Here is a 12,743-nt window from a genome sequence, read left to right on the forward strand (position 1 = left end):
CCTTAACAGTTCTAGGCTTCAGTTTTCCCAACTGAAAACCAGGTGCTAGGCTCCTAACTGGCTGTGGCATGCATGGTAAGCAAGTCCCTTAGCCTTTCCGGTGCTGTTCCGAAAAGCGAGGGTTCGTCCACACTGAAGTTCTAGGGTGAGCGGTGTGCGCCGCAAGCTTGGGCGCGCACCCCAGATAAGAGGGCGCTGAAGTACAGGCAGCGAATGCACCGAGCCCAACCCTGCCTTCCTAAGCATCGTGAGACTTACTAGAAAATGAAACTGAAAACGGGGAAGCCTGTTTCTAACCTGCCCGGGCCTAGTTCGCTCGGAGACTTGTGACGGCCCGGCGGGCAGGCTTCCGATTGGCTGCCTGAGTGCGGACTATAAAGGCGAGCGCCGAACCCAGCCGCTCACTCCGCCACCGCGCAGCTGCTGCAAGGATGGCTCGCTTCGTGGCCTTGGTCCTTCTCGGGCTGCTGTCGCTGTCTGGACTGGACGCCATCCAGCGTGAGTGTCCTCTCCTCTCTCCCCTCTTCCGCCAGCCCGTCCTGTCCCGATCACACCCACTTGGCACCCTGGGCACTAACTCTGTCCACCCCGGTCCCGCTCCCAAGTTTTCCTTCCCAGCTCGGTGGAGGAGCACCCGGCTTCGTCTCGGGCGGTGGAAGCGGCGGGGAGTGGGGAGCGGGTGCGACCCCAGGTCGCCAGCTTCCCCGGGATGTGGGGAGGGAGCCCCTGGCTCGCCCGGACGGTACCGCGTGGGTCGGGACGGAGTTCCTGGGTGCGGATGTGGTTCAGGGCGGGCGAGGTGGGGGAGGGATTCTCTTGCGCTGGTTCGCGGGGCTCTGGCTGCCCCCGCGCATCTCTGGAGTGGGGGGCGGGCTGGCGGGTCCCAGAGGGCAGGGTTGCGGGCTGCGAACGGGTGGAGACAACGCGTGGGCTTTGGGGGAGTCGCCGCCAGCGTATGTCGGCCAGCTGGCATCCTGAGGGCCTGGAGCTTCCAGCAGGAGCCGGGCAGGTTCACCTGCCCCTCTGTACTTTTCCCCAAATAAGGGACCAAACCAGAATGAGGAATTTTCTGGCGACTTTCGTGGAATGCCTTGATTCTCGTCGTTAATTCTCTTGTTCTCCTTACACTTCGCTTTTAATAATAATCATAGAGGTCCCCGTTGACAGCTGTCTGTCCCGCACTCTGTGCCGCGTCATTTAATTGTGAAAGGGGTCTGCGATGTAAATACGGTGCCTATCATCAGTTCAGTTAAGTTCAGTCACTCAGTTCGTGTCCCACTTTTTGCGATCACATGAACCGCAGCACGCCAGGCCTCCCTGTCCATCACCAACTCACCAACTCCCGGAGTCTACGCTAACCCTAACCCTTGAGTCTGTGATGCCATCAAAGCATCTCATCCTCTGTCGTCCCCTTCTCCTCTCGCGCTCTATCTTTCCCAGCAGCATGGTCTTTTCAAATGAGTCAGCTCTTCCCATCAGGTGGCCAAAGTATTGGAGTTTAGCTTCAACATCAGTCCTACCAATGAACACCCAGGACTGATCTCCTTTAGAATGGACTGGTTGGATGTCCTTGCAGTCCAAGGGACTCTAAAGGGCCTTCTCCAACACTACAAGTCAAAACCATCAATTCTTTGGCGCTCAGCTTTCTTTATGGTCCAACTCTCACATCCATACATGACTACTGAAAAAACCATGGCCTTGACTTAGACGGACCTTTGTTGACAAAGTAATGTCTCTGCTTTTTAATATGCTGTCTACGTTGGTCATAAAGGAAGGAAAGTAGGACCAGCCTGGAGAGCCTATCATCAGGATGTCACAAATGAGGAAATGGAGGCTGAAAAGTTGAAATAAGTTAACCCCGCAGGGGATCAGTGGCAGACAGTAGAACCTGACCAGAGCCTTGGCCGGGTGGTGCGCCCCTAGGGTAGTCACAGGTGCTTTTTTCACAATCTTCTGGGGTGAGATTCTAGGGAGCAAGCTGGGTGGGTATGGGCTGTGGCCTTTGTTCACAAAGGGCTTCCTCCTTTGGCTCCTTGCCTGGTTCTTTCCAATATGAAGTGTGTCTCTACTTTCAGTTTTGAGTAAGTGAAGGTTTATCAGTCAGAAAGGTTGTAAAACTAGGGCTGAATAATCAACACACTTACCCAGGTTGTCAGGGACACTGTGTTTAGACACCTAAGTACACTGAAGCTCGGATTTCTCTTTCATGTGAAAATGGAATTTAAAATTTATTTGCCAAAAAAACACATGATCTCTGTATTATCACTATTACTGCTATTTTGTTGTGGCTATAGAATTCTTTCAAAAAATAACAAGCAGACACTAAAAAGTATGTTCATTAGAAAATTTCCAAGAGAATATATGCTTGGAAAATACACGGGGGATTTCTAGAAGACATACAAAAAACATGTAAGTGTGATTCGCTTTGCGGGGGGTGGGGGGTGGTGGTGTCTATTTTCAGCTCTTTCCCTGTGTAGGTTTTATTTCAGTCTGGGTGTAAATTAAGTTTTCAGTTAAACTACAGAAGCTAAAATAACTCTCCCCAAAATGCAGAAGCAGTAAGTGGCTGAAGCCAGATTCAAACCCAGACCTGTTGGATATACCTCCTACTTTTGGAAATTACTATTGTGATGCCCTTGCAAACGCGCCCCCTGCACAAACCTGCCTAGCTCCCTCTAAGGGAGGATTCCAGGTGGGATGAACCTGTGCTCTCAATACTGTAGTATGTATTATGGTCTAGTTATGAGATCTGCCTGCAATGCGGGAGACCTGGGTTCGATCCCTGGGTTGGAAAGATCCCCTGGAAAAGAGAAAGGCTACCCACTCCAGTATTCTGGCCTGGAGAATTCCATGGACTCTATAATCCATGGGGTTGCAAGGAGTCGGACATGACTGAGCAACTTAACTGTTACTTATTAGAAGCTCATATGTAAAGAGGTTCTGATTTATCTTCACTTTGAACGATGGGAAAATACCAGGGGTTCATAGTATTTCCAGTCCAGCTCTTAGTGGGACTAGGGATCTTTTCTTTGATGATTGGATGATTCTACAGAGATATATCCAGTCACAGTGGCCTGGACTCCTCCTTCTCTGTACCTCCTGGACATAGAGGATGAACTGACCTTTGTAATCATGTCCCCTGAGTGTATTTGTATTTGGATTATATACATATATTTATATCAGTCTGTAAATTTAGTAGCATTAACAGTTCACTTAGAAAAATATATATAGCTTATAATATTTTCTTCCACATTCTCATGGAGGGTCTAAACATGCATCTCATTTTGGAATCCACCTGTCCTGTAGCAATATGTAATATTCTCAACCTGGCAGAGTATGGAAGTCAGTTGACCATGCTCATTAAAAATGCAGATTCCACTGTCACATGCATGACTCCACTTGGTCCTAATGGAGAGTATGATGTTTCCCGTTTGCCACAGTCCTCACTCTTCCCTGTTGTTCTTACCCAGCCCAACCCACTCGTCTGAGGTGTTTTCCAGCCCCTGTAGGTGCTTCACTTTTGTTTCTTTGTTGTCTGGCTCCTGAAATCAGGTGCACATTCAGATAGAGATTTGTCATATACACTCTAGACATGATGAACAGGTTGTGTTCTGTAGAAATATACTTTGGGTTGACTCTGTTAGGAACCTGAGCAAGCAGGTAACAGTAGTTACACCTGCCATTTACCAAGCAGCTGCACTGTGCAGGGCTCTGTGCTAGGCACCTATTGAGAAGTCTGGTGGGTGTGCATCTAGACAAGAGACCAGGAAGAAAGAAGTCAATGTGAGGCAAATAGTTGACGGGGCTGAAACAGGGTATAATCAGGGAGTGTTTTGATGTGGCCACTCTGGAGGGTGTGTGACGTGAGAAATGAAGCTCGATCAGTAGACTGGGGCCAAATCATGTAGACTCTTGAGTGATATAGATTCTGTGTGCTGAGGAGCCATGAAGCCTTCTTGAGAGCCTCCACACACAATTCTTAAAAGATACAGCACAATGTCCATTGACAGAAAAAGATGTTACTAGAAATCTGCTAGAAAAAGCCTGGAAGACATGTGCAGGGGAATTATGTTGGAAAGATACTAAGTCGTGGTGTATCCCACAAACTGGAGGTGGCCTTTTGCAAAAATGGAAGGTCATTTGGCCCGAGGGAAAGTGGAATTGGGAGAAATGGGAGATCCAATATAAACATTTGGTGCCTGATGTAGCTTTAGACCAAGGTAGCCCCAAGTGGAATACTCTGCAATTTCATCTGTCTTTCCCTGCCGCTCCTCAGGTCCTCCAAAGATTCAAGTGTACTCAAGACACCCACCAGAAGATGGAAAGCCAAATTACCTGAACTGCTATGTGTATGGGTTCCATCCACCCCAGATTGAAATCGATTTGCTGAAGAATGGGGAGAAGATTAAATCGGAGCAGTCAGACCTGTCTTTCAGCAAGGACTGGTCTTTCTACCTGCTGTCTCACGCTGAGTTCACTCCCAACAGCAAGGATCAGTACAGCTGCCGAGTGAAACACGTTACTTTGGAACAACCCCGGATAGTTAAGTGGGGTAAGTTTTCAAGTTCTTTGGTTAACCACTGACAGTTGTATCTGAGCACAGCTGCGGCATATAGCTGCTTTGATATAAAAACGTCTGCATACTGGGATTATCAGGGAATGTTATTAAACCTCTGCGTAGTGGTACCCTCTGAGAGAGCTGGGCACAGTGTGGTCGCTGAGAACACTGGCTTCCCTGCAGTGAGAGCGGGGAGCAGTAGCACGTGCACAGGCACTCCCAAGGCTTCTTCCCTGTGGCCTCCTTGGCTCTCCTGACAGCCTCGGGCACACCCAGGACCAAGGAGGGTCTCCGGAAGGCACGGGCCTTGTGTGCAAGCCCTGCTATGGTAGGGCCCTCCAACCCTGGCATCCTCCAGTTCTCTGGATGGCTTGGGATCTCAGGCTGGTAGGAAAGGTCTAGGTTTTTCTTCACAGGCTCTTCTGCCATCTTTGTTTATAACAATTTTAGACTTCTGTAGTACGCAGTATTTCTGAAGTCAAACTTAACTGTTTCCTTTCTCCGTTTTCTTTTCCATAGATCGAGACCTGTAAGCAGCACCATCGAGGTGGGTTTCTAACCTTATTGTAATATCAGTATCCTGGGGACCATTACAGACAGCTCTAATATGATAAGCCTCACAGTCTGGAAGACATTAATCAGGGTAACAATTCAGTAGGCAGAGAAGAATCCCATGGGGTCGCATTCCCTGCCCCTGGGAGCAGGGGAGATGAGGAAGGCTGTAGTCCTGGGTGTGGCTTTCCCAGCATCACTAACGCTCTAAAGGGAGGACAGAGAAGCTGCAGGTGTGGGGTTACAGGCAGAGGCAGCTGTTACCCACAGCACCTGCAAGTGTTTGCTCTCCTGCCATTTCCATGTTGGGCATCTCTGGGCCTTCAAAGGTGAACTGTCCCTCCCTTTGCGTGGCAGCTCTTTGCTAGATAGCCTGAAGAGAAGAGTGACATGGTTCTGCAGAGACACCATTCCTAAGTGTCTGGGCACTGTAGTTGGGTCTTGAAGCTCCCAGTCCAATAGAGGAGAGAGGTGGAAACAAGATTGTTGTAACTCAATGTAAAGACACTGTAACAGATGTATTGCAGCTCTAGCACCTAACTCTAGCAGCATGAAACAGGGAGGGATTGGACTTCTCTGCCACTTCAGGTGGAGGCCAGAGGCAGATAATCCAGCTTTTCTGGGAAATTTTATTACTCAGTGTATCTTGGCATGGAAAACCTATTCAAATTTCCTATTGCACTGTAGGACAGGGAGGTTAATTTGCAAGAGCATCAGAGAGTTTGGCTGACCTGCCCAGTGTCACACAGTTACTAAGTGGTGTGGTTAGGATGTGAATCTAACACCAGTATCCTTTTCTTTAATGTTGTTAGTGAACCAGTGGGATAAACTAGTAGGTTATGCTCTTTTAATTTATTTGGAAAATCACCTGCAGCTACTACTGTTACCAAGAATGATTTATATACAGCACAAGTTAGATAAGTTTGGTGGTGCCATCTGTTATCTAAATAAAATAAATGTATTTGATAATAACCCTTTTTTTTTTCTTTTTTTCCCCCAGGTTTGAAGATGCCTCATTTGGGTTGGACTAATTCCAAATTCTGTTTTCTTGCTTTTTAACACTGATAGACTTTGATGCTTTGTGCACATAAATAAGAAATTGCATTGATGTTACCACAAACATCTTCTTTTAATTCTCTTTGTGCCTGGTTTCTCTGTAGTGTGGTCTGTGTTGGCAGTAAGCCGCAGTGGAGGTGCTATGCTGGCATCTTAGAGGTGTGGAGGGAAGAACTCTGACGTCCAACATCAACATCTTGGTCAAGTAAAGTCTTCAGGGTGTTTTGCGCACAAATTGTAGTCAGATAGCGCTGCATGTTTAGAGTAAATCTCCAATTTGTAATTTTCCTTAGAATTTTGCAAAATGTTGTGACAGATATTTGTCAGAATTATTGGAAATATGTTATGGTGGATGGCATTTTTTCATATAAAATTATATTTCTGTTGAGACATGGCTAAGCCTATTTTCATTTTATTTTGTTTTACTAATTAAAATGTGGTAAAACTTGATGTGTATAGTACTTATTTTTAACTCCTCTTCTAATGCCTTCGTTCAAACAGGGAAGTGGTCTTCAGATATCATTTGGAGAAGAATGTAAACTCTTGATGTGTAGGGTTTTGCTCACAGTGAAAGGAGCATCAACAATTTGCATTTTACAAATGAGGAACAGCCTCCCTAAGAAGTTAAATAAGTAAAGGGTCTGTGGTCTGCTGGGAGATCTCGCTTCTGTCTTTTAACCAGAATCCTGTTCCCTGGGCCAAGGAATGAGGAATGTGCAGACTCTCAGAGGGAGCAGAAGTATCTGGAGGATTTTTTAGTAAGCGATATATCCCAGTGAAAAATACTAGACTTAAAAACCTCATAAGGCATAAATGAGGCATAGTTTATACTTGATGATCAGGTTTGTACATTTTTAAAAACTTGATGGTGAATTTGAGTTAGTGCTAGGTTCTGACAAGGTGAATAAAACTCAATACTGCTCTCAAATTGCCTTAGTGGAGGTGGAGACATGCACTTAAATAGTTAAAATACTTCCTGATAAGCAGTATAGCATAGTTATGTCCAAAGAACTAGGTGATAGGAGAATGTGTTCAGGGAATAAAAAACTTCTGGTAGATTGTACAGTAGTTCTGATTTATTTCTTAAGGAACTCCTATATTGTTTTCCATAGTGATTGCTAATTTACATTCTCATCAACTATGTACTAGGGTTCCCTTTCTCTAATATTTATCTATCTTTCTGACTGACTAACTTTCAATATGCAAAAACACAAACTTTAGGTAAGTGTTAGGGAGCCATTTGCTTGTGCTGAGTTTTCCTGGGTGGTGGTTCTTCCAGTTAAATGGGGCCTGAGTTAAGGAGGTAAAGTGGTGAGATGTATAGAGGTGTGACAGGTGTGGATAACGCCAAACGGTGGTGCAAGGATGAAACGTGCACCCTGGATGCACGTTAGAATTGTAGGGTAAGGGAGTTAGAGAAGGCAGGGTTTGGAAAAAGAATGAGACCGGCACTTTACAGGAACAGATCACCTTTAAGGAGGCAAGAAGGGGCAGCAGTCAGATTAGTGAGCTGCTGCCCTAACCCAAGAAAAAAGTAAGTATATATAGGCATATATGTGGAAAGCTCCTGTCCCTTAAGGGGCCTGTTCTCCAAGGTTGTTCAGAGTAGTTTTCTCTTAAGTGGCTGGGGCAAGGAATTTTGGAGATCGGCCAGAGGCTGGACCAGCTGGGAGCTGGGTGTAATCAGCCTTAAAGTCCATTTTTTTCTTCAGGTGAGAGGGTTGTTTGTTTTGCATAGAATGGTGGGGAGGACCTGGAGGGGAGTTTTAATTCCTGGCTATTTTGAGCTATGTAACTTTCCTTCAAGAATTACCTATGAAACTTAAATAAAAAATACCAGCTCTAAAAATTAAAGCCTATTAAAAAAAACCCACCACCTTCCCAAGCACCAATCCAGACCAACTAAATCACAATCTGTAAGTATGGAGCCCACATATCAGTAGTAGTATTTGTTTTTTTGCAGTTAAAGCCTTATTTTTTTTACAGCAGTTTCGGGATCTCAGCAGCACTGAGGGGAAAGTGCAGATATTTCCCATACACCTCGCACCCACACATGCATAGCTGCTATCAACATCCCCCACCAGAGTGGTGCATTTATTAAAACTGATGAACCTACAGTAACACCTCATAATCAACAAGGTTCATAATTCAAGTTGTTCTTGGTGTTTAGTTCCATAGGCATAACCCAGATGAACTTTTTGGCCAACCCAATATCATAGCATGTACCCATCATTATACTGCCCTAAACTATGTGCTCTACCTATTAATTTCTGCCATCCCTGGAAATCATTGATCTTTTTTTCACTGTCTCCATAGTTTATCCTTATCCAAAATGTTATATCCAGAATCATGCAGTATACAGCTTTTTCATATTGACTTTTTAGTTATATGCATTTAAAGTTCCTCCATGTCTTTTTTTAATGACTTTATAACTCATCTTTAAGTTTTGAGTAATATTACATTATCTGGATGTACCACAGTCTATCCACTCGTCTACTGAAGTACATTTTGGTTTGCTCCAAATTTGGGTAATTATGGATGAAGCTGCTATAAACAGCATGTGCAGGTTATTGTGGATGTACGTTTTCACAGGATTTGCTTAAATTTTTACATAGTTCTTATGTACAGCCAAGGTTGAGACTCATTGAATTACATCATAAAAGGCTTTTTTGTTCCATGTCACTCAACAACTATTTTGTGAAAAGCTGCTTTGCTGGCTGATGTTTCAATGTAATGATACTTTGGAGCATGCTTTAGTCTCCCATTTCAGAAGAAGAGATTGATCAAAGAGGAGAAATACTGAAGCTTAATTATGCTTATTAACTATAACTGCAGTTGCAAATTAAAAAGTAATAAAGAATTAGATCTTATATTCTGACTTGGAAGAATACCCATGTTCTATGGCTGAAGCAGAAAAGCAGTTTCTAGAAAATATATATTGTAAGCCTTTATATATAAGTACATGCATTTTATATTTGTATCATACACCAAAGCCAGTCTGATAAGTAATGCCCTGCTCTGAATTATTATTCAAGGCAAGGATGAGGGTAAATAAAGAGAAAGCAAGTCATTTTCCTTAGTGTCAGCTGGTGTTTTTCAGAAGCCATATGTACTGGGGGGAGTGGGGAGGGACTTGGGGGAGGGATGGGAGTTGGGATTAGAAGGGGAAACCCCAGGCTCAGACTCTGAGCAGTGGTGTTCCCCTTCTGCTGTTTACCGTGGCCAACAGTGAGGCCTGTGCCTTGCTCTTCTCAACACAGAGATGTGGCAGCTGAGCCAACCACCACCTACCATGGCCTGGCCAGATGGAAGGAGGGTAGGACCTATCAATACTGCCCACATTCTTCCAGGCAGAGAACTGGTCTCACTCCAGGCTAGGCTGGTGAAAGGGCCCAAGGAAGCTGTCGCTCAGTTTGGAGCAAACTGATTATTTGAAGAATTGTTTTGCTAATTGATATATAATTTTTTTTCTTTCAAGAAATTGATTTTATAATTGTTTTAAAATTGCCCCCCTTATCAGGTGGCGCTAGTGGTAAAGAACCTGCCTGCATTGGCAGGCAGGAGACATAAGACTCGAGTTTGATCCCTGGGTTAGGAAGATCCCCTGGAGGAGGGCATGGCAACCCATTCCAGTATTCTTGCCTGAAGAATCCCATGGACAGAGGAGTCTGACAGGCTACAGTCCACAGGGCCACAAAGAGTTGAGCACAACTGAAGCGAGAGCACACATAACACACACATCATCAAGTAATGAAAATAAAAAGAAAATATTACAAACCTTTGTAATCTCTCATAACAGGATTACCACCTTTTGGATCCCACTGGATTCTCTCAACCCATCATTCTCCATTTTATGTTACAGAGATCTTTGTTAAATAGATTCTCCTTGCATTTCCTTGTAATTTCCCACTTAGGAGAATTTAGAAAGATCCAAGAAACTAGAGAAAGCACAGAATTGGATGCGAGTTTTAGAACTGCAGGACAGCCTGAGAGAACCCCATAACTTCACTGACCAAAGCAAGTGATACTGAGAAAAAGCTGTAAGGTGGGAGCTGTGACTTAAGGCAATAAACCATAGTAAAGGGAGAAAAAGCACCTGGAAGAGTCTAAAGAAACACAGAAACGCAGGTTAGAATTCAACCATTTTAACAGAACTGCTCTGCTGACCCAAGGAAACATCAAGAGATGAGACTGGGACTGTAACTTCGTGGTTTGTGGATAATATTCCTCAAGAATGGTGCTCAGATCTTGGCAACGTGGCAGTCATCCTGCTCATTCATTTCAGAGCATCGGTATTTACAATCTCAGGTATTCCATGCTGAGGTGCTACCTCTGATCCCATTTTTATATAGGCTTAAAACAAACCATATTAACCTTTTAACTTTTTTTCTCAATCTCTCTAACCAGATTAACACCAACAAGAAAAGGTCCACAAATGTATACAACAATCTCTTAACGATATTTATCTAGGGGCAAGGGCCAAGACGTCAGGAGAACATGAAGACAGAGTTTTAAAATATAATTCTACATACTTCTTTTATTATTTGAATGTATGTTCATAATTTTTGAAAAACAGAAAGTCTGTATAGGCAAAAAAACCCCAAAACCAACTTGTGAATTCCACCACCCAGAGATGATGTTCATTTTGGTATGATTAGTTTAAAAAAATATTTTTACTTCTTTTGCTGCACCAACTCTTGGTTGTGGCACACAGGATCTTTGATCTTCACTGAGGTATGTGGGATGTAGTTCCCCAACCAGGGGTTGAGCCTTGGTCCCCTGCACTGGGAGTGTGGAGTCTAGCCACTGGACTACCAGGAAGTCCCTAGTGTGGTTAGCTTTTCAGAAGATTTTAACTTTTGTTCTATTTTTTAAAAATTGGTCATTGTTATTATTTTTAAATTTTTTGGAATAATTGTTATATCTCACTTTGTTTCCACTGTCCCCAGTGAAAACATGGCATAAAGGGAAGCAGTACAGAGGGCTGGCAAATGTTCATTTCTAGTTTTTGTCAACAACTACTGTCCCAATATGTTTGGGCTGTCGCTTTTACTTATATTTCTTACATTTTAAACCAGGTAAAACTCAAAGCCTTTAATAAAATCAGCATTTTGTCTGTGATGTAGCCATCAAGATTTTGCCTCACTTTTTCCTTGAATTCTAGGCTTTTACCAAAACAAAACAAAACAAAACAAAACCCTGAAGACTAAAATTGGGGTCCCAGATATCTTAAAAGAAATAAAGTTATCTGTGAGTACCTTAATTGGAAATGTTATGCATTAAAAAATATTCTGATACTTCAGAGAGCACAAGAAGAGTTTAATAGAAAAAAAAAAACCCAAGTAGTAAATGTAATTATAAATCACACTTTGATCACATATCAATTACTTAAGTGAAAGTCACTCAGTCATGTCCAATTCTTTGGGACCCCATGGACTATACAGCCCATGGAATTCTCCAGGCCAGAATACTGGAGTGGGTAACCTTTTCCTTCTCCAGGGGATCTTCCCAACCCAGGGACTGAACCCAGTTCTCCCACACTACAGGCAGGTTCTTTACCAGATGAGCCACAGGGGAAGCTCAAGAACACTGGAGTGGGTAGCCTATCCCTTCTTCAGTGAATCTTGCCAACCCAGGAATCGAACCTGGGTCTCCTGCACTGCAGGCAGATTCTTTACCAACTGAGCTATGAGGGGAGCCCAAGTACTTACTATGCACTAAATTCCATATATCTCCTCTCATTAATTGGATACAGTTATTTATCTTCCTTAGTCCTCCACAACACAGATGATCACAAATTCTACAAAACTACAGCATATTAAGAAGCAGAGACATTACTTTGTCCACAAAGGTCCGTCTAGTCAAGGGTATGGTTTTTTCAATGGTCATGTATGGATGTGAAAGTTGGACTATAAAGAAAGCTGAGTGCAGAAGAACTGATGCTTTTGAATTGTGTTGGAGAAGACTCTTGAGAGTCCCTTAGACTGCAAGGAGATCCAACCAGTCCATCCTAAAGGAGATCAGTCCTGGGTCTTCATTGGAAGGACTGATGTTGAAGCTGAAACTCCAATACTTTGGCTACCTGATGGGAAGAGCTGACTCATTGGAAAAGACCCTGATGCTGGGAAAGATTGAGGGAAGGAGGAGAAGGGGATGACAGACGATGAGATGGTTTGATGGCATTACCTACTCAATGGACATGGGTTTGGGTGGACTCTGGGAGTTGGTGATGGACAGGGAGGCCCGCAGTTCATGGGGTTGCAAAGAGTCGGACATGACTGAGTGACTGAACTGAACTGAAGGAGATGTTATATTTCTATAGCACACAGGCCCAGCTGAAGACGGCAGTGATGTGCAATCGTCCCCTCCTCCATGGGCCACTTCCTCTTTTTACTGTTTTTCATTTAGAAAACAGAGAGGACTCTTGATGCCACATGATGCCATACTGTTACTTGAAGTGGTTTTCTAGGTATATTAAGCTGTCTGCAACTGTGTATACTATTTTCCTCATCTGAAGAGTCAGTGAATGTTTTACATATTGTTCTTGCAGAAGCAGGCCCTGAGTCAAGGATCTGGA

At 44.0% G+C, this 12,743-nt stretch overlaps 1 protein-coding gene across 1 annotated transcript; it reads left to right on the forward strand.

Annotated features, from left to right (window-relative positions):
- The first annotated feature begins 343 nt into the window (after nucleotides 1-343).
- B2M (beta-2-microglobulin) lies at nucleotides 344-6,616 on the forward strand. Its single transcript, XM_019969407.2, has 4 exons — nucleotides 344-498; nucleotides 4,277-4,552; nucleotides 5,078-5,105; nucleotides 6,111-6,616. The coding sequence occupies exons 1-3, from the start codon at nucleotides 432-434 to the stop codon at nucleotides 5,089-5,091; spliced, it is 357 nt and encodes a 118-aa protein (XP_019824966.1). The 5' UTR covers nucleotides 344-431; the 3' UTR covers nucleotides 5,092-5,105; nucleotides 6,111-6,616.
- Nucleotides 6,617-12,743: the final 6,127 nt, after the last annotated feature.

Source organism: Bos indicus, chromosome 10 (genome assembly GCF_029378745.1).
Source record: "Bos indicus isolate NIAB-ARS_2022 breed Sahiwal x Tharparkar chromosome 10, NIAB-ARS_B.indTharparkar_mat_pri_1.0, whole genome shotgun sequence".
NCBI classification, from domain to species: domain Eukaryota; kingdom Metazoa; phylum Chordata; class Mammalia; order Artiodactyla; family Bovidae; genus Bos; species Bos indicus.

Coding starts and splice junctions, on each gene's coding strand:
- B2M (XM_019969407.2), top strand. CDS start 432: ATGGCTCGCTTCGTGGCCTTGGTCCTTCTCGGGCTGCTGTCGCTGTCT. Junction 499..4,276: donor TGGACTGGACGCCATCCAGC/GTGAGTGTCCTC, acceptor GCCGCTCCTCAG/GTCCTCCAAAGATTCAAGTG.